The sequence below is a fragment of the Emys orbicularis genome, chromosome 3, assembly GCF_028017835.1.
Source record: "Emys orbicularis isolate rEmyOrb1 chromosome 3, rEmyOrb1.hap1, whole genome shotgun sequence".
Classification (NCBI taxonomy): domain Eukaryota; kingdom Metazoa; phylum Chordata; order Testudines; family Emydidae; genus Emys; species Emys orbicularis.
Genome location: NC_088685.1, coordinates 85,610,237 through 85,632,069, shown reverse-complemented (window position 1 = coordinate 85,632,069; position 21,833 = coordinate 85,610,237). Strand labels below are relative to the sequence as shown.

The following is a 21,833-nucleotide window of genomic DNA, read 5'->3' as shown; positions in this document are numbered from 1 at the left end:
AAGTAGCGGTTCAAGCCCCGGAGGTCTAATATGTGCCACAGACCGTCCTTGGCTTTGGGGATTAAAAAGTATTGGGAATAGAACACCTTGTTCCTGTACTCCACAGGAACTACTTCCACCACACCGAGCTGTAGTAGACTCACTACCTCCTGCATGAGAAGACTCTCGTGAGAAGGGTCCCTGAAGGGGGCGGGGAGGAGGGGTACAAAAGGGTGGTAGAAAGTAACTGAAGGATGTAACCCTGCACCACCGTACTGAGGACCCATCGGTCCGATATTATAGACGCCCATGCAGGGAGGAAGGAAGAAAGGTGGTTGGCAAACAGAGGGGAGGAAGGATTCAGGGAATAATCTGGTAGGTCGCCCTCGGGCATACCCTCAAAATGGGCGCTTGCCCGTTTGCTTACTGCGGGTCGAGCCCGACTGGGATGTAGATGGGGGTTGGAGGCCAGGGCGCTTCTTGTTGCCCCTGGATCTTTTGTGGGGAGGCTACTGGCGAGGGTGGCTCCCCTGGCTCTGAAGCTGCTGCAGCTTAAACCGCTTGCGGGAAGGGCCGGGGACATACAGGCCCAGTGTTTTTAGGGTCGTACGGGAATCTTTCAGGCCCTGGAGCTTAATGTCCATCTGTTCTGTGAAAAGGGCGTGCCCATCGAAAGGGAGGTCTTGCATTGTCTGCTGAGTCTCCAAGGAAAGACCAGAGAGGAGTAGCCATGAAGCCCTGCGCAATGAGATGGCCGATGCCAGGGTACGGGTGGTGGTGTCCGCAGCATCTGATGCTGCCTGGAGAGCTGCTCTGGCTGCAGTCAAGCCCTCATCCAGGATCGCCCAGAACTCATTCCTAGAAGACTCAGGAAGGGCGCTCTCGAACTTGGTCATGGCCTGCCACATATTAAAATCATAGCGGCCTAGTAAGGCCTGATGGTTGGCCACCCGCAACTGTAGACTGGAGGACAAATAAACTTTACGCCCAAACAAGTCTAGTCTCCTTGAGTCTTTATCCTTAGGGGTATCCCCCGGTTGACCCTGTCTCTCTCTGTGGCTGACCGCCTCTACCACTAGGGTATTGGGAGCAGGGTGAGTATAAAGGTACTTGTGACCCTTGGATGGCACAAAGTACTTGCGCTCTGCCCTCTTAGAGATTGGAGGCAAGAAGGAGAGGGCTTGCCAGAGGGCATTTGTAATTTTAGCAACCCCCTCATATAGGGGCAAAGCTACCCTGGCCGGGGCCACGGGGCAGAGAACATCAAAGAGGGAGTCTGCGGGCTCCTCTGATTCCTCTGCCTGGAGGCCCCAGGTTGCCAGCGACCCTCTTTAGCAGCTCCTGATGCGCCATAGCATCATCCTGGGGCACTGGTAGAGGGGGCCCTACTATGGCCTCGTCTGGTGACGATGAGAAGGAAGCCGGTACCAGGGGGGTCCTCCACAACCAGAGGTGGTCTGGCGGCTTGCTCGCCCACTTCCTCCTGTGCCTGAGGGGTGCCTCCAGCCGAGACCTCTTGGGCTGGAGGGGGGCGGGAGAGGACGGTAGCCGGTCTCTCCGAAGCTCTGGATACTGAGCGGGCAGCCTGAGAGGGCTGAGTGAAGCCCCATGGGTTCCATGGGTACCACTGTGCCGGCCACGGAGTCTGAGGCCATGGGCCCAGCTGCGGTGCCGCCAACGTAGTCTGCAGTGTAGGTGCCGGAGCCTGTCTCGCTACTAGGGAACCTTGCTCCGATCCTGAGCCAGAGCCCGAGCAGTCGTTCCCCTGCGACCGAGACGGGGCTGATTGGTGGCTCTGTCCCGATCGGTACTGGTCGCCCCTCCCGGAGTTGGATCTGGCTGACCTCAACGAGCATCTGGATAGGGGCCTCGGTGACGCTTGGCAGATCCGCGGTGGCCTCGGGCCAGTGATCTATGACTCACGCTTAACGAGCGGTACCGGGATGTGGAGCGGGATCGGGAACTAGAGCGGGCTTGGCGTCGAGAAGATGTAGCTGCATGCGGTGACGCCGCCCTGGGGGATCGGCAACGGTCTGGGGAATGGTACCATTGGTCCCTTGACTTCTCCCTGGAGCAGTACCAGTGCCGTGGAGATTCCAGGTGCCGACTCCAAAACTCCTGCAGGGGGCGCGTGCCTCCAGAGGTCTGCGCCCGGTTACCGGCGAGCTGCACCTCGAGCCTCTCTGCCCTTGTCCTATGTCTGGAGACCAGATGGGGCTATGAAGGATCTGCCTGTCACGGTCAGAAGCACGTCGGCTGTGAGAGGGTGCGACGGGGAGCACTGCCAGAAAGGTGGAGATTGTGGTGGTCCCAACGCGGGTTAGCCTGGTACCTGGACCCCGCAGGGGCTGGAGCGGGCGGCACCAGGAGGGATGTAATATCTTGTGCCACTTGGAGGGTCTGGGGTAGCCGGCGGGGAGCAGGCTGGGCTACACCGCTCGATCTGAGCTGGGGCCCGAGATCCCGAAGGGGGTGAAGAGGCGCCGAGACAGGCCTTGGTCCACCCCAGACTTGTCCCTCCCCTTGTGGGAAGCTGGAGACCTCCCTTGCCCCATCTTCCTGGGCTTCCTGGCTGGAGCCACGGAAGGGGACCGGTGCTGGCTCGCAGACAGTACCGGTGGGGTGCTGCGCACCGACGTCACAGTGCTCAGCGCCGAATCGGAGCTCTGCTCCGGCATCGGGGTAAGAAGAGACTCCATAAGGAGCGTCTTCAAGCTAATGTCACGCTCCTTCTTCATCCTGGGCTTGAAGGACTTGCAGATTTTGCACTTATCACTAATGTGACCTTCGCCCAAGCACCATAAACAACTATTATGTGGCTCGCTAATGGGCATGGGCCTTTTACAGTGATCACAGGGCTTAAAGCCTGGGGACCGGGGCATGCCCCATCCCGAGACGAAGTCCCTTTAGGGACCTACTAAGTCTCTAACTTAACAAATAGGTTGAACTAAACTAGAGGGAAACTGTATACAGTAATATTAGCAAGAGGCTAAAGAGTTCGAACGAACGAAAAGCAACAGCTCTAGCTGAAGCAGCACCGGTTCCATGCACCGTCACTGGAGGCAAGAAGGAGCTGAGGGTGGAGGAGGCCGGTGGCGCCCTATATGCCGCGGCATACACGCGCCACTCCAGGGGGCGCCAGAGCCAGTCCCCTACAGATACTGTTGAGGGAAAAACTTCCGGCACTGGTGCATGTGGTGAGCACACACACCTAAGTTGAATGGACATGAGCAATCACTCAAAGAAAAACTGAACCTTATTTAACTGTCTATTACTAAAACACTGCCATCATAAGCAGACATGAATATTAAATTTAATGTTTGAACAGGTCAAATCCACACCTACTAATTAAGTTGCAATTTTAGAGAAAATGAGCCAGTTTCTAATCTCACCCGAGCAACATCTACTGGCATCAAATATCTTAATAATACTATAGCGATAAGCACTTTAGAAATGTTAATAGATAAACTGGCAAACATCTACAAAATATCTAGTTGATGATGTGCAGTAGAAATAAGAATCTGTTATACATCTGAAAAAACACAAAAATACAGATGTGTTACGACAAGATTCAGGACTTAAATGATTCCTTTTAGTCCTCGTTGTCTTTTTAAAAATGGAGAATTCATTTTATGCTCATGAAAAGGTTTGGCATTATACAACAGTTAGAAAATATATCTGTCTTACATGTACTAGTGGACAGAGTTGACGGTTTCACAAACATTAGTGAAAAAGATAGTCCCACAAGTATTTCTGTGCTTTCTTCCATATTGGCCTCTATGCTTGGAACACTTTCCTTCTTCTGGTCTGCCAAGCGGCTAAACTCTCCTCATTCAAATACCTCCTAAAGACTCAATTCTGCTAAAATGCCCACATGTGAGCCAACAATTTATTATCATATCAGCTAATATTAAAAAACCCAACCTGATGACTGAATCAGCATGGGAGAAAGACTAATCTTGGTAATTGTGTAATCTTGTTGCTATAACCCACACAGCACCCCATACCACCTATTCATTGCAATCTCCACTTGTTGTATCATGTCAGCTATTGAACTGTAAGATCCTCAAGGCAGGGATTATGTCTTCTGTAAATGGTGTGAGGTGCCTACCACATCTTTGGGCATTATAAAATGATAAATAATAATAATCATCAATATCAGGGTATTGCTGATTCAAACTCAGACCTGAATATAACTTAGCTCAGAAAGTAAGTGAACTGTAAAGTAGATAGCATTTGTTCAACCCCGTAAAATTGCCTTCTAGTCTGGCCACAAACTAGGCAAGGCCCAGTCCCAACAGGGGGAAAGAGATGTACAAATATCCATCAAGTTGATTCAGCATTTTGTTGGGGTCCTTGTGCCACTTCTCTGAGTCCTACCTGCCATCCAAGGGCCTCTCTGAAATCCCTTAGTCCTCTGGTGGCTTTAGATTTTGAAAGCAATCTCTATCCTATCTCCATCTATAAAAACCTAGATAACTACTGCCTGCCTACCCTACACTTAAGGTACAAGCTTATTTGAGGGTGCCTTCTTTCTGGCCAGCATGGTAATCCCCATGATGGTGTTTACTTCAGAAAAGGGAACACTTATGGCCCTGGGACTGTCAGACTCCTTGGGCAATAGGTGCTCAACCTCTGCTTTCTTAATTTCAACTGCAGCAGCAGCAAACTTATTTTCTGCAAAGACAAAATCATCTTCTCTGTGGAACATTCTCTGGGCAAACCTCTCCAATTCAAAGGGTGAAATTTATCCAAGTGTAGAGGCTTTATGCACTGCTTAAGCTTTAAACATGAGTTTCAGTGGGCCTTATGTGATCCACAGAGCTTTGTGTGGGCACAGGGGTGAATTTCACCCAGAGAGGCTTACCTGGTGAATACAGGTATAACAAATCTGCAAATAGTCCCAAAATTTATCATTTGCTATATTGTAGAGGTAATTGTTGTTTTTGGTGATGTAATACTATGTGTTACCCTTTGTAATTTGGGTAATCTACAACTATAATTAACTGACCTTGCCAGGACTCTATGACCTAGGATTGCATCATTTTAAATGATGCATGAAGGAAAAATGAACGTCTCTAGCCAATTTTTGAGGTATTTTTGCTTTCAATTTTCAAACAAGTCAACTCAATCCCCCTGCAACTATATTATGGAACCTAGAGGAATCCGATGAAATAGAAATTTAAAATCTCTCTTCACAAGATGTTGATCACCAGCCCATGACATTCTGATATAAAGTTCCAAATGATTCTATCTTTCTAGGTGTGTTTAAGGATACCCTTTCAGTCAGTACTGTTTCCTGAGTATTCAGTGGGTGACAACAATCATAAAACAAAGAAGAGCTGTTGTGGGACAACAGGTGTTAAGAAGAGACATTAACAATCAGTAGTATTCTGAAGAGAGGTTAGGAAATAGTGACTGAAAAATTGTCCCGATTATTGAGGGTGTTGGGGGGGCACATTCAATATCTTTGGGAGGGGGACAAAAGAAATGGAGCTAAAAAGGAACACAGGCCTCAACTGTCTGAACGGGGGAAATCACAGATGAGTGAATGAAGTAGGAGAAAGTTTGCTGATTCTCTCCCTTTCCTTCTTCTAGGCTAAAACCAACAACTATTATATCATGCTCTGAAATGCTGGTCATGGTTACCATCAGAGGCACAAAGCCAGTGTAACAAAAGTGGGGAGTGTTCTCTCCCAGAAATTTCTAGAGAAACTAAATTCATAATGTTGGATTCTTTGCACATTTGCATTGGCCCTATAAAGAAAGTCTTTGGATTAAAAAAATAAAAATAAATCCCACATAGGAATACTATATCGATTCTAAGCATAAACAAAACAACTGTATATTTGTTCTTTCCAAAAAACTGACTCCCAAGAGATTTTGCTGGTTTATGGAAAATTTAGTACTTAATATTCTATGTATATTGATAACCTATGGAAAATGATACATTTTGGTTTTGAAATCCCACTCGGCCTTTTTCATGGAGCAGATTTCATGTTTGCAACGGCTGAAACATTCTGCTGAAAAGTAGTTTCTTAAGCTTTAATCTTATAAAGATTCTTTACTGAGATCAGGAAAATTGCTTAGAGTAGCATTTAATTCAAGCTCCTTATAACTATGGTGAAGCAGACAAATAATTGAAAAAGCAATGCAGAATTACTGCATAATATTTAATGTGAGACACTTTTACCAAAATAAGAGACACTCACATGGAGGCAAATTCTCAAATGGGATTGTTGAATAGACCAGGAACTATTCATAAGCAGTAAGTTCAGACAAAAAAACACATCTACCCTTGCACCTGGTACCAAATCAATCAATAGCACCAGGTCCAGTAATGAGAGGCAGTGACAGGCTTCCACAGAAAAGTGGCCAGTACTCCACCAGAGTTTATATAGTTAACAAGTCTGTCCTCTGTAAAGAAAGTCGTTTCACACACAAGTACCAGTTTCTTTATTCTGAGTATTCAGCCTGGGAAAATCAAGGCATCTATTCTTTCTATGAATGACAAAGGGCAATCTTTTATGAGGCAGCTGAGAGAACTTTGCAGATATTTCTGTGCAGAACACTTATTGTAATGTTGCCCAGCCAAGGCTCCATGTAGATATCCTTTTCGTGTAAGCAGTATAGCGATGCTACTAAAACATGGTGTCAAGTCATTTCCTTGGACACATTTTCTCAACCAATACCGTCAAGGGCATTTATTTTTGCGAGACCTGTTGGCAAACTGTGACCTTGGGCATTTTACTGTGATAACATTCCTGCTTTGTTTTTATGCATCACATGAAGATTTGGGATTTCTAACTCCATACACTATATAAGCACTAAGAAGGAAAAGTAACGAACAAACAAAAACAGGAAAAAAAACAGATCTCTCAACAAGTATGGAGTTTTGGAAGTTTTTGTTAATAGTTCATGGACAAGGGTTCTAGATTCTGAGAGGGAAAGCATTCTTTTTCTAAATGATTAAAAGATGAAACTGAAAGAGAGTCTGAGTCTTTTGAATTTCAGTAAATACCCACATAGCATGCACGGTCTTGTCAAGGTGCTATCCTACAGCATGATCAGCAGGGTGAGATTAAGATTCTACGGTTCATTCCCTCCCAGCAGTCTGACATTTGGAAAGAGTTTGGCTTGTACCGCAAAGAAATCAGTGAAGCTCCTTTCTTCTAGAAAAGATAAAGGATGGGGGCAGCCAACTATCACATCTACAAAAGTGGCCTCTGAAGACTAAATGAAGGAATTTGGTACATGGCACGGTCCTTCTCTCTTTTTCAGACAACAAATCAATATATATCTTCTATAATGCTCAAAATATGCAGCTGGAAGCATCACTCACCACAGCTGTTCCCCAGCTTCAAAGCCTTTCCTTAACAGTCTAACTGTGAATTAGAGAAAGAAATCTCCATTAACTACAGAATACCTCAAGTAGCAAGGGTGAGAGGGCTGTTCGTCAGCAAGTTATGCAATTTAAACTTGAAAGACAAAAAAAAAGAGAGTTTATAGTATATCGCAAACTGAATGCCTATTAGCCTTGCAGTTGGGGTATTCTATACATTATTCTGAAGTTAATGGAATTTCTGCACTCTAATTTATAACTAACCTTTTGTACTCCTGTATTTTGAAATCTATTCCCCTATACTAATAAACAAACATTGGAGACAAAGGACACTTCAGGAGGAATCTATAACATGAGGGAGTGAATGTGTGTGTGTAAGAAGATGGATGTATGGATGCAGGTGAAAACCCAAATGACCTGCAGAAACAAAGAGGAACACATTGATATCAGCGGCAAGATTGACAATTTCCACTATTAAGGAAAAGAAATACGGAGAAACCCCATGAAACTGTAGTAAATTCAAAAAGACGGGAAGAAGCTAACGCCTAACTAGGAATATATTACAGCCCAAATCTGCTGGTGTTATGCGAGTGAAATTCCCAATGAAGTTACTAGGAGTCATATATAGGACAGATTACAGGATTGGGCCCTAAAATGGAAAGAGATGGCCACTTGTGGTTGTGATTACCCCTTATACATTTTACACATTTAAAATGGCTGCTCTCTGGGCCCAGGTTCCTAATAATTCCATAATTTTTGTATTTTTTTCCTTGAGAAAAAAATGTGAAAAATATGTGATTTCCTTAAAATCACAGCACCACAGCAAAAATACAGCTCTGATTAAGTCACAATCTGTTGTGCACTTTACCGCACCAGATCCACGCACTGAGTAGATCCACGAGTGCAATCTCTCCTATCCCATGCTGTACTGCTGCTCCATACACCACGGAGCTTCTGCCACCACCATCCCTGCCTATCACCCCAGTTATTTGGTTACTTGGGCTGTATACTGTGGTGAAGGTTCAGTCTGTCGTGATAGAAAAATAAGTCATTTCTGAGTTCCACGAGTCCTAAAACCACACATCTTCCACCGTTAATTGGTTTTTCATTATTTTTTGTAACTAAGAAGTTTGATTTAATTAGTAGTTAACATTTCTAAAAACTAAATTAAAAAAGCCGGTAGCTTCTGACACGGTCTCATAAGAACGTAAGAATGGCCATACTGTGTCCGACCAGAGGTCCATCCAGCCCAGTATCCTGTCTGCCAACAGTGGCCAATGCCAGGTGCCCCAGAGGGAGTGAACCTAACAGGTAATGATCAAGTGATCTCTCTCCTGCCGTCCATTACCACCCTCTGACAAACAGAGGCTAGGGACACCATTCCTTACCCATCCTGGCTAATAGCCATTAATGGACTTAACCTCCATGAATTTATCCAGTTCTCTTTTAAACCCTGTTATTGTCCTAGCCTTCACAACCTCCTCAGGCAAGGAGTTCCACAGGTTGACTGGGCACTGTGTGAAGAAGAACTTCCTTTTATTTGTTTTAAACCTGCTGCCCATTAATTTCATTTGGTGGCCCCTAGTTCTTATATTATGAACAAGTAAATAACTTTTCCGTATTCACTTTCTCCGCACCACTCATGATTTTATATACCTCTATCATATCCTCCCTTAGTCTCCTCTTTTCCAAGCTGAAAAGTCCTAGCCTCTTTAATCTCTCCTCATATGGGACCTCTTCCAAGCCCCTAATCATTTTAGTTACCCTTCTCTGTACCTTTTCTAATGCCAGTATATCTTTTTTGAGATGAGGAGACCACATCTGTACGCAGTATTCAAGATATGGGCGTACCATGGATTTATATAAGGGCAATAAGTTATTCTCTGTCTTATTCTCTATCCCTTTTTTAATGATTCCTAACATCCTGGTTGCTTTTTTGACTGCTGCTGCACACTGCGTGGACATCTTCAGAGAACTATCCACGATGCCGCCAAGATCTCTTTCCTGATTAGTTGTAGCTAAATTAGCCCCCATCATATTGTATGTATAGTTGGGGTTATTTTTTCCGATGTGCATTACTTTACATTTATCCACATTAAATTTCATTTGCCATTTTATTGCCCAATCACTTAGTTTTGTGAGATCTTTTTTAAGTTCTTCACAGTCTGCTTTGGTCTTAACTATCTTGAGCAGTTTAGTATCATCTGCAAACTTTGCCACCTCACTGTTTACCCCTTTCTCCAGATCATTTATGAATAAGTTGAATAGGATTGGTCCTAGGACTGATCCTTGGGGAACACCACTAGTTACCCCTCTCCATTCTGAGAATTTACCATTAATTCCTACCCTTTGTTCCCTGTCTTTTAACCAGTTCTCAATCCATGAAAGGACCTTCCCTTTTATCCCATGGCAGCTTAATTTACATAAGAGCCTTTGGTGAGGGACCTTGTCAAAGGCTTTCTGGAAATCTAAGTACACTATGTCCACCGGATCCCCCTTGACCACATGTTTGTTGACCCCTTCAAAGAACTCTAATAGAGGCCCTCAGTGACAGTGTTGCAGCTGAGAAGAAACTGCCTAATTAGGATCTGGGGGTTAGCCCTGAACTTTGAACTTGAAATCTTTACAACCTTTAGCTTTCCCTCCCCTCCCTCAACACCTCCTAAGTTTGTTTATATCACATATATCACAATACATCAAGTTCACCACAGACCACATTAATATCATTAATGCACACAAACTATTAACTACTCAGGGTAAACGCCAATAAAAAACAACAAACCAAATATTTTTACCACATCTACAGGACACTGACCTGCTTTGCCCATTTCCCCTTTTCTCAAAGATCCATCAGCCTGGCACCCAACTCTGTGACGAAGCCTGCTTAGCACCAGTGAAGCTCCCCACATTCAGACTGACAACGTTCTGAGCTGAGATGAGGGAATCGAAGTTAAAATCCAACCCATCTGCATCCATGAGTTCACTGCGGATAATGGACTCCATGTCACATTCCAAGCTTCCATTGAAAATATCCAGGTCCAAATCGCTTGGGAATTTATCATGCCCCATGACTGGAAGGTTCACACTAGTGGAATACAAAGAAGAGCCTGAGAGTGAGTCAGAAAGGGTTTGCATAGACTGATTGACGGGTGACTGCTGCTGGTGTTTGGCCGACCCTAAGTTGTTCGTATCATTTAAGCCCATGTTACTGATGGAATTTGACAAGGCACGACTGCCACCAAGAGAAGAATTCTGAGATTGATGCTGGTGGTGGAGCAGGTTCTGATTGACCAAACTTCCCTGGTTGGACTGAGCAGCAAATGACATCATTGGATCACTACGAAGCATGATACTCCTGCGTGAATTCTGGGCAGACACAGCAGTGCTGGCTTGAGACATGAGTGGATCAGACTGCGTCATCATGACATCACTGTGACTAAGTGACTCAGATGCCAGCAGATCCTGCAGCGTCTGGTTGTTATAATGAGAAATGGAAGAAAAGGTAGCTTGCTTGTTCTCTTGAATGGTCTGCATGGGAGACTGACGAAGGGAATTCAGAGATGATGGTCCAAACACAGCACTGTTGAAATTACTTGATGGAGAACCAAGTCCGGAACCTTTGGAACCATATGGAAAACTGGAGCTTCTTTGCATGAGCCCCCCTGATGGTGACTGCTGGGGAGAGGGGAGTGTTATATTGTCCAAAAGATCATCCATGATGAGGTTATCTGTCAGTCCATCATTCAAGTTCATTGTGCCTGCCATATCAGTCAACCTAGGCAACTCAACAGTACATGGTTTATTTACCGATGGGGACATGCTTGATGGACTATTGTACAGCATTGGAGAAAGTGGAGCATCATCATCCTGAACGTCATCTAGTTCGGTACTCGCCAATATCGGTGACAAACGGCCACTTATTGTACTGGCATTTGAATTTGTACGAGAGCGGAAATCTGTCCAAGCATCCAGCTCATCACTGCTGCGGGAAGTTGGGCTCCCTGGCCACTTGGAAAGTTGAGACGGGCTGTCCTCGGTAGCTTCTTGTGCAGCTTGCAAGGCTGCCTTTTTCTTAGCTGCTCGGCCTCTGCTCTTTGTGTATTTGTTGCTATTGTCCATTGAAACAGCGCGTCTCCGTGGGGGCTTCCCACCTTTTCCACCATCTGGATTAATCATCCACCAAGAGCTTTTCCCAGTTCCTTCATTCTGTACCCTGATGAATCGACTGTGAAGTGACAAATTATGCCGGATTGAGTTCTGTGGGAAAGGAATACAACAAAAAGTCAGGGCAAGTACCATTTCCTCTGCTAGTCTCATCTCAATCACGCAAGCCCAAAATTAAACGAAACTTTGAAATCCAATCAAAACACTGGGCTGCTCTGGACATTCTGCACTGCTCAGGCAGGGGTCAGATACTGGTTGTAAATCGTGAGCAGGGAGTTCTCCTTGTGGAGAATGCCATGCTGCCGTAAAGCAGAGCCAACTCCTGTGCCAGCTTCTCTGCCCTCACCCCTCCTCACCCTTGACATAGAGAGCACTTCCAGGGAGAAGGAATGTGGCAGAGCTCCACTCTGCTGTGCCCATCCTCCACTGGTGTAACCATCACCCGGGCTAGAGACTGCAGGACGAGGGAGCTGCAACTGACACCCTGACAACCCACCCTTCCCCTGGGCTGTAGGTTGCTCATACTTCCAAATCATTCAACAGCAACAAACAAACAAACAAACAAACAAACAAAAAGCCGCATTAACAACTGCTAAGCCCCGGTAGATCTGTACCGCTTCTATTTTTGACTGAATAAAATGTCCTGCATATAGATTAAATTATCAGTTACTATTGTTCCAACTCTCTCAAAATGAGAACTGCAAACACTTCAATAAAGGTGATTGAAAGGCTGTCTACTCTCATTGCAGCTTCTGTAAGTACCTTTGTATTCTTTACTGAAATGCAATTTTGTACATGTATTATAACAATACTCCAGTGCAAATCACAACTGCTTTCCTTCCTCCTCCTATAGAACTGCACACTGGAGGTGGGATGTACTTTTTCTTTCCATTGTTGGAATTTGAATTATATATTCAGGGTAGCTGGTCTGTTGCTCCCCGCACCCACAGCATCCTCATAGTCTCCCAAAGTTGGAATGCCATTATGCATGATAAGATCATAAGCACAGCACACTGCTAGTAACAGAAATCTAGAGTACCCATAAAAGGTCCAATGAATCCCAAATCCTGCCAGGTGCCATCAGATACACTGGGCACAAGAAATGAAAAACAGTACTGTATTCTGCATATGCATTCTCAAAAAAGTGGCTTCACACTATGGTGATTGAACCCAGTACAAAATCCCGAAAGAGACCCAGAAAACTAACTCCCAGTAACTCACGTAAAATGACACCAGACTTACACAAGTGTAACTGAGATCAAAATCTCGCTCTAGATCCTCTGCTTAAAATACAGCTAAAAAGACCATAAGAAATTTGCTAATAAGAATTTGCATGTTTTTTGATTTTATGCGCAAGTTAAAGAGTTTTGGAGCTATGCCATATTATTTTGGCAAACGAGTTGTACTAATGCTGTATGTTAAATTTGAACAAGTTTTAAGTCATAGATGTTTTTAAAATATTGGCAAACATCAGCTGTATCTATGTGGAGGATACAAATACATGTGTTCCACCAGCATGTTTTAAAAAGAAAAAGTCAACAGTCTCTCATTGTAACCAAACAAGCCAGAATAAGTGTTTTCCATTTACAATGCACTGAAGGGATTCCAGTTTCAGTTGGACAAAGAACACACACAACCAAACAATTATTCATAAACACATTAGCATTCATACTATTAACATAAAGGGATGTTTGACGTAAGTGAACTGAAGACACATTGGCTGTGTGAAGAAATGTAGCCCAGAATTTTTTTTTTCCATTTTGTTGATGGTAAATACATTTTTTTCATGTTGTATTTTTGGTCAGTTTCAGGACTGACCTCCCCCCACACACCTCTCTCAAATTCTTCTCACACATGGACAGCAGAAACATTCTTGTTTACCACTCATGAAAAAGAAAAATTAATAAACTACAAAACAGGAGTTGTTCTTTTTAAACAATTTGCACAGCATAGCAAACAAGACTCCATAATGACACTAAAGTTACGTTTGTATCAGCACCTCAATTATACACTCTTATATTTCCAAGAGACTATAATACCTTGAAAAAATTATTTTGGGTTCATTCTCAGCATAAAAGTTCCTCAGTCTAGCCAGGAGGGAATTTTTTTATTATTGAATTAGTGAGATTATAACTATATTTAGGGTCCGGCAGAAATATGTTTTAAATTATATTAACCAGATGCCACTACCCACTTTCTCACTCTCCCCCAACAGGGCTCTTAAATAAATCATTTGAGTTTTTAAAATTTAACTAACATTTCCTACCTGATGCTCCAATCCTGCAACTGGGTCCATGTGGATGGATTCTTATGCCCATGCCTTGCTGGCTTCAATGGGGCTCTGTGCAGGAAGTATTTATGTTTGTCCACATGGATCCAGTTGTAGGATCAGGCCTAACTAGGGTTGCCAACTTTCTAATCACACAAAACCGAAAACTCTTGCCCCGCCCCTGCCCCTCCCCTTCACCGAGGCCCTGCCACCTGCTCACTCCATCCCCTCCTCTCTGTTGCTTATTCTCCCCCACCCTCACTCACTTTCACTGGGCTGGGGCAGGTGGTTGGGGTGTGGGAGGGGGTTAAGGCTCTGGTTGGGGGTGCGGGCTCCGGGGTGGGGCCAGAAATGAGAGATTCAGGGTGTAGGAGGGGCTCTGGGTTGGGGCCAGGGATGAGAGGTTTGGGGTGCAGGAGCGAACTCCAGTCAGGGGCTGAGGGGTTCGGAATGTGGGAGGGAGCTCCAGGCTGAGGCAGGAGGTTGAGGTGCGAGGGGGTGTGTGTGGCGTGTGGGCTCCTGGAGGGAGTTTGGGTACAGGATGGGCTCAGGGCTGGGGCAGAGGTGCGGGGGGGGGGGGGGAGTGCAGGATGCAGGCTCGGGGAGGGAGTTTGGGTGTAGGAGGGGGTGAGGGGTGTGGGCTCTAAGAGGGAGTTTGGGTGCAGGGGGGCTCAGGGCTGGGGCAGAGGGTTGGGGTGCAGTGAGCAGGCTCCGCGGGTGGTGCTTACCTCGGGGAGCTCCCTGAAACATCCCTCGGCTCCTAGGTGTAGGGGTGGCTAGGCGGCTCTGTGCTGCCTCCACCCGCAGGGAACTGTGGCCAATGGGAGCTGCAGAGTCAGAGTGGGGGCAGCACACGGATCCCCCCTGGCCATCCCTCCACTTAGGAGCCAGAGGGACATATCGCCTGCCAGCCTCACCAACCGGACTTTTAATGGCCCAGTCAGCAGTGTTGACCAGGGTCCCTTTTTGACCGGGCTTTCCGGTCGAAACCCAGACACTTGGCAACCCTAGGCCTAACTGCACACAAACAGAAAGAAAAAGTCACTCAGAACCACTATAACAAGAGCACAACAAAGCCTGGACACACAAGTAAACTGGCCAGTGATTATGCTAAAGAAAACAATCTTCTTACGGAAGGAAACCAGTAAAGAAAACAAGAGTTGGTATGTAAATGGCACTTTATGTAACTTAAGACATACAAACAAACTGCCTGAAATATCAGTCGCCACCCATTTTCAATGCAAAAGCAACGCACTGATGTTTGCCAGCTCTAACCATATCACATAAATCCCTGACATGCAAAATGCTGAGTGGCCTCAACTTGCACTGACTTCATGGAGTAGAGAGAACTTAGCAGCTTACAGGATCAGTCCTAAATGTGGGGGGGAGGGAGAGAAGGAGATGTAATTTGCATTTTTATATGGATCATCATCTCTTTGAGGCAGTGTTGGTATTACAGAAATAAAAAAATAAAATAATTTTTCCACTGAAAATTGGTGGTTATGAGAAATCCAAGCAGTTTGTTTTCATTTAAGTTACACAAAGTGCTATTTACATACCAGCTCTGGTTTTCCTTTACTGGTTTCTGTAAGAAGATTGTTTTCTATAGCATAATTGCTGCCAATTTACTTTTGTGTTCCACCCCACTGCCACCCTGCTCCTCTCATGACTCTCTGCTTCCATAAACGAAGGGATCTCCCATTCCCCTTTCAAATACTTCCTTAAAACACATTTATTTTGTGTAGCCTTTCCACATTACGCTCCTCACAATGTCGTGATACCTTCTGTCCCATGTATCACATCTAACCAAGTTGGACTGAATTCTGGCCTGATCCTGCTAGTCTTTCTCTTGTTAGCATTCCCACTAAAGTCAATGCGACTGATTATTTTCATGCGCAAAGGCGATAGAATCTGTCCATCAGCTTGTAAAGTGAGAGTGACCCTCCCTTTTACAGGATTTCTGAAGTGTCACATGGACTTATATCACTGTCATAAAAAAATGTAAAAGATTCTGAAAAGAATATTCACGCACAAAAATCTGCATTCGAAATACATCATCCTTGTGACAAACCACAAAGGGACCTCCCCCAGGAAAATGCCAAGTGAGGATTCAATCCGACTCCCATTCAAATCAATTGGAGTTTTGCCTTTGATGCAAATGGGGGCAGGATTAGGCCATTAAGATGGAAATGTAATAAATCATTCCACACCCAATGAGATGCTTTAAAGATACTACAATGGCACTCTCATGGCATTATACTGGAGGATATATGCATGAGACAGATGCTAGTCATGTTGTTTAATGAATCAGTGGAATGGGGCTCAGATACCTCAGTGATGGGCGCAATATAAGGATCTGGATAAGAACAGAATAGAAAAAATATGGTGCATTCCTCCCTTTATTGTCTACGGTGCCCAAAGTGTACTATATGATTTATTAACAGATAGAATATGTGGTCCTTACAGTTTAAAATCAAACGTATACAGTACTTATGTGTATGTATAGGTGCCTAGCACAACAGGGCCCCGATCCCTCAATGGGGATCTAGGCACTTCTGCGCTACAAATAGTAAGTAATAAAAATAATAGATTCAACACAAAAAGGAAGAACAAAAGGAAAGATGCCATGAGAGAAAGTAAGATGGTGGTAAGACAATAAGAAAATGCTGAGGCTTTGTTTGGCTGCACACTTCTCAAAGTTACAGGCGACTCAATTATTTGAACACTGGTGTTAGTGATTATGGATTTTAGTGGGTGGGAAAGGCTGAGATGGGTACTGAGCAGAATTGGAGCTGGGACAGGTTGTGGTGTTCCTGATGAGATGCATGATAAGCAGGGGGAGTGAGGCTGGAAAGCAAGGGGGCATGCAGGTCAGAGAGTCAGCAAGATGTTAGAAGCAACTGGAGATGCCACTGTCAAGATGAAAAGTCCAGGAAGAAGAGAGTCCAGATGAAGTCAGGAGGCTGCTGCGTTTGAACCTTGGCTCTTGCTGCTGCACGTGGCTAAAGAACTCTGTTGGGATTTCTGGGGGGAGAGGGAATACCTTTTATAGACCATTCCAGGAAGGAGAAGTCTGGTGGAGGTGGGCCACACGGGTGGGAGGAAATGCTTGGGGCCTGAAACTCATCTAGTGGAGCTATGAAAGTGCGGCTGGAGTGTCAAACTCTCTTCCTTGGTTCCTTTGCTGTGTGCTTTCTTCTGTCTGTTATTATCTCAACCTTTAATTTTTCATATACTGTAGTTTTGTATGTGAAAAGGACAGAACGCTGTATGCTAGGACAGGACCCATTAGCATACAATGGTCCATTCATAATGAATCAGCAGACCAGTGCTCAGATCAACAGCACTGACGGAGGTAATACTTTTATAGAACCCAGAGCTATATTTTCAAATGTTAATGAGTAAACTTTTATCCACTGCACAAAACTTCCTTAAATCAGTCCTCCTTCAAAAAATCAGCTATGTTTTGCTCTAGAAAATGAGTGTACAGTACCTATTATGTCCTGATAACTTATTTCTCTGATCATTTTTTGATAGGATTACAAAACGGTAGGATTACATACAGGGCATTTTATCATTTCCAAAATATTATATACCAGACATGATATAGACACCTAACTGCTCCTGGCCTCAAAGGCTTGCAATTGTAAAGTATTTCAGCATTTTATCCTCATCAAGCAAAACTGGCAGATCCCCATGTCTTTAAAAATGCAAGAATTTCCCCGCCCCTCCTAGCCAGTGTCTGTTTCAGTCTCTTCCAAACTGTGTTTACCTTGTGGAGCCCGTCCATTAACTCAGACACCAGCTGCAAGTGCTTCCACAGGAATACAGAGACTTTTTTGTCTGGAAGCAACATGTGGTATCAATTTATCATTCTCAACAACGCAACAAGGAATCCACTCACTTTAAAAATAAAAAGAGAGTTGTGTAACTTAAATCTTCAAAGCCCCCCCTCCCTTTTATTTAAAAAAAAAGTCTGAAAATTATCAACAACGCAACAAGGAATCCACTCACTGAAAAATAAAAAGAGAGTTGTGTAACTTAACTCTTAAAAGCCCCTGTTTAAAAAAAAAAAAGCCTGAAGATTAGCATGATGAGGTACAGCTGGTGAATGCTGAGACTAAGTTACATGTCCCTCAAATAATTCTACTAGTCTGCTGAGGCATGATTTCCCTTTATAAAAGCTGTGTTGACCCTTCCCCAACAAATCCTGTTCATCTATGTGTCTGATAATTCTCTTCTTCAATTTGTTCTTCAATTAGTTTCAATTTGCCTGGGACCGAAGTTAGTTTTACAGGATCACCTCTGGAATATTTTTTAAAAATCAGTATTGCATTAGCTATCCGCCACTCCCCCGTTACAGAAGCTGATTTAAATGATAGGATACATACCACAGTTAGTAGTTCTGCAATTTTATATTTGAGTTCCTTTGGAACTCTTGGGTGAGTACCACTTGGTCCTGGTGACTTATTACTGTTTAATTTATCAATTTGTTCCAAAACCTCCTCTATTGATACCTCAATCTGGGACAGTTACCTAAAAAGGATGGCTCAGGGGAAGGAATCTCCCTCATATCCTCTGCAGTGAAGACCGATGCGAAGAATTCATTTAACTTCTTTGCAATGGCCTTCTCTTCCTTGAGTGCTCTTTCAGCATCTCGATCCTCCAGTGGCCTAACTGATTGTTTGGCAGGCTTCCTGCTTCTGATGTACTTAAAAACTTGTTGCTGTTAGTTTTTGTGTCTTTTGCTAGTTGTTCTTCAAATTCTTTTGGTTTTTTTGCCTGCCTAATTATACTTTTACACTTTCCTTGTCAGAGTATATGCTCCTTTCTATTTTCCACATTAGGATTTGACTTTCAATTTTTTAAAGGATGTGTTTTTGCCTTTAACCACCTCTTTTACACACTGTTGTTTTACTTGGTGAAGAGCCAACTTGTTAGCGTTGGAAGGACCTTTCCTACATAGCTCCACAGGACTGCCGTGTTCCTCTGGTTCAAGAAATTTAAAAGATCCAAAGAACTCAAGAACATTTTATCTTCTCTGTCCCTGTTTTCCTTTAAGAATACCAGGGACATGCAACACAATAACTAGTGTTAATGCATTGCAGACGCAGAGAAACCAAGCACTCAGAAGTAAAAGTTCAAATCGAGCTTTCTCCCACATTAACTCAGCCATGTTACACATATGTAATGTTTTTATTTCCTGTGTTTCTTGTTGAATATAAACCTATTTTTAAAATATATTCCTGCTTGTTATTAATGTTTACCTAAACAGTTAAAGTTGCAGGGGGAAAAAATACAAAATTGGAGATTTCTTCACATTTCAGTGCTTGATTTCTCAATCTGAAACACTGTATTAGTGCTAGATTTTCTATTCTATATTCTCTCCGTAAATTGTGTATCTGCATGAAATATAGATATTACAAACACACACACAAACTGAAATGTTCTTGATATAGTTTCATTTTCTAGTCTCAATATCTGATGAAATCTGTGAGTCAGAGTCACAAGAGATGTTCAGTACATGCAGTGAAAGAACAGCACTGTCACCAAAGTGAGAGCAGCAGCCCTTTAGACACAGTTAACAATGGTTATTGCACTTAAAGTTCTGAGCAGAAATAAAGTAAAAGTGAGCCATGGGCTCCTTTCTGCTAGCCCCAGATGCTGGGATGACCCAAGCACACCTTTCTGTACAAAAAACCCACGGGAAGAGAAAAAAGTCAGCTGGAACTCTGAAAAGTTTGCTTTGTGGAACCCTTCTTAGTCTCTCAAGAGAGCGGTAGTTCTGACTGTAATTTTAAGGGAGGAGCCAGGAGAGAGCCTTGCTGCAATTAGCTCTCTCCCCCACGCACATCTTTCCTCCTACTCTTCGAAAAGGTAGAGGGCATCGAGGGGATAATTAGAACTGCTTGAAGCAACATTCATTGGAGTGAAGATTTACACTCTGAAATCTGCAGTGGTCAGATATGACACTACCCTACAGACCTCTGGCTACCCGAAAGTGAGGATCCCAACTGTGCCATATTGTGATGGGAAAGTTTACTTAGAGCAGGGGAAACTAGCTCCCCTACTTCACATGCACTTTCTGCTTGCTTTTGCCCCCTTACACCAGCATAAGGGGAAAGAAACTCACATGCGTAGGAGATTTACTCCCTCCCCATTTAGCTGCTGAAATGGACTTCTGACACAGTTTGAAAGTATAGGTACAAGAGGGAAGTCACATCAAAACAGTCATATCAGTTAGTTAGTTAAATATATATTTAATAAAATGTTTTACACAATAACATTATCATTACAACATGCTGCTGCCCTGTTCTTTGAAAACACTGACATTTTAAACGACTATTCTAACAACAACAAAAACTGGTTAAAAGTGTCTGGGAATTGGCTGAACACATCACACTTCCAGTTAGCAGCAAAATTTCCAGTTATTTTACAGAGAGCCATCCAATGACCGCAGGAGGACTCAAATAACTAACATTTGTTTTGCTTTTAGCAGAGCATGCTGGTTTCAGTTTACTTTTTTCCACTGAGTGGGGGAAGGGAGTGAAGGGAGTGAAGTAATAATGTAAATAATGTAATTTTAGAGAACGACCAAACAGCAAAAAGTCAGAGGATTAAGGAAAAAAAAAAAAAGCAGAAACAACCTCTCACCCTAAAAAAAAAAAACAACAACATCCTAAATGTGCCGAAAAGTGAAGTAAACTTCATGAAGAGAGATGGCAACGGCTGTGCGGCGTTTATTTTTTCAGATTTAGAAATTGTCTCAGTAGCCTATTTCCCAGCTGTTTTTGTTCTTGGAGGAGTACAGAGAACATTCCATTCCACACAGCCAAACCTGTGCTTCCGGCACACATTGGACTTTGGAAGCAGCTCTCAGAAGGTTTTTTTTTTTTCCTTTTGGCTGAGCACTCCAGCAATTCCTGTCAATATTATAAAACTGCACATGCACACACGCACGCTTTAACATACTTTATTTTTACACAGTATTCTATCTGCATCCACACACACACACACACGAAATAAACTAATTTAATCAGGAGTTGAAGAGGGGGCTTGCAAACAAGAGCTCCATTATCCACCCCTGTCCAGACACACTATACACCTCTACCCTGATATAACGCGACCTGATATAACACGAATTCGGATATAACGCAGTAAAGCAGCGCTCTGGGGGGGCGGAGCTGCGCATTCTGGCGGATCAAAGCAAGTTCAATATAACACAGTTTCACCTATAACGCGGTAAGATTTTTTGGCTCCCGAGGACAGCGTTATATCGGGGTAGAGGTGTATCAGTGGGCCTCAAACTTTTTTACTGGCAACCCCTTTCACATCGCAAGCCTCTGAGTGCGACACCCCCCTAATAAATTAAACACACTTTTTAATATATTTAACACCATTATAAATGCTGGAGGCAAACGGGGTTTGGGGTGGAGATTGACAGCCCGTGACCCCTCATGTAATGACCTCGTGACCCCCTGAGGGGTCCCAACCCCCAGTTTGAGAACCCCTGCACTATATCATGAATGCAAATACTTCAAGACCACAAAATTATTTTCAATTACAAATAAAAATTTGCTATCAGGGTTTGATCTTGCAAGGTGTTGGGTACCTAATGACATGTTAAGTGTCCTCTATTGCCATTGAAGCCAATGAGTTTTGAGTGCAGTCAGCTATGATCTAGATCAGGGATTGGCAATCTTTGGCACACGGCTCGCCAGGGTAAGCACCCTGGCGGGCCGGGCTGGTTTGTTTACCTACCGAATACGCAAGTTCGGCCGATTGCAGCTCCCACTGGCCGCAGTTTGCCGCTCCAGGCCAAAGGGGGCTGCGGGAAGCAGCATGGGCCGAGGGATGTGCTGGCCTCCGCTTCCCGCAGCCCCCATTGGCCTGGAGCGGCGAACCGTGGCCAGTGGGAGCCACGATCGGCCAAACCTGTGGACGCGGCAGGTAAACAAACGGGCCCGGCTGCGTGCCAAAGGTTGCCGATCCCTGATCTAGATAGATTCCCCTCCTGGCAGGACAGGCCCTACATTTGGATACATTAAAATCTTTTCTGGTATATATCACAGCCCAGTA

General features: G+C 44.2%; 1 protein-coding gene across 2 annotated transcripts in view; it reads right to left on the bottom strand.

Annotated features, from left to right (window-relative positions):
• FOXO3 (forkhead box O3) overlaps nucleotides 1–21,833 on the bottom strand; it is a 150,748-nt gene that overhangs the window by 22,715 nt on the left and 106,200 nt on the right. The window contains exon 2 of one of the 2 annotated variants that reach the window (XM_065400895.1): nucleotides 10,137–11,578. The exons of the other annotated variant lie outside the window; for it this stretch is intronic. Coding sequence (XP_065256967.1) covers nucleotides 10,172–11,578 — 1,407 coding nt within the window. The 3' untranslated portion in view covers nucleotides 10,137–10,171. The remainder of the gene's footprint in view (nucleotides 1–10,136; nucleotides 11,579–21,833) is intronic. 2 annotated transcript variants of the gene reach the window in all.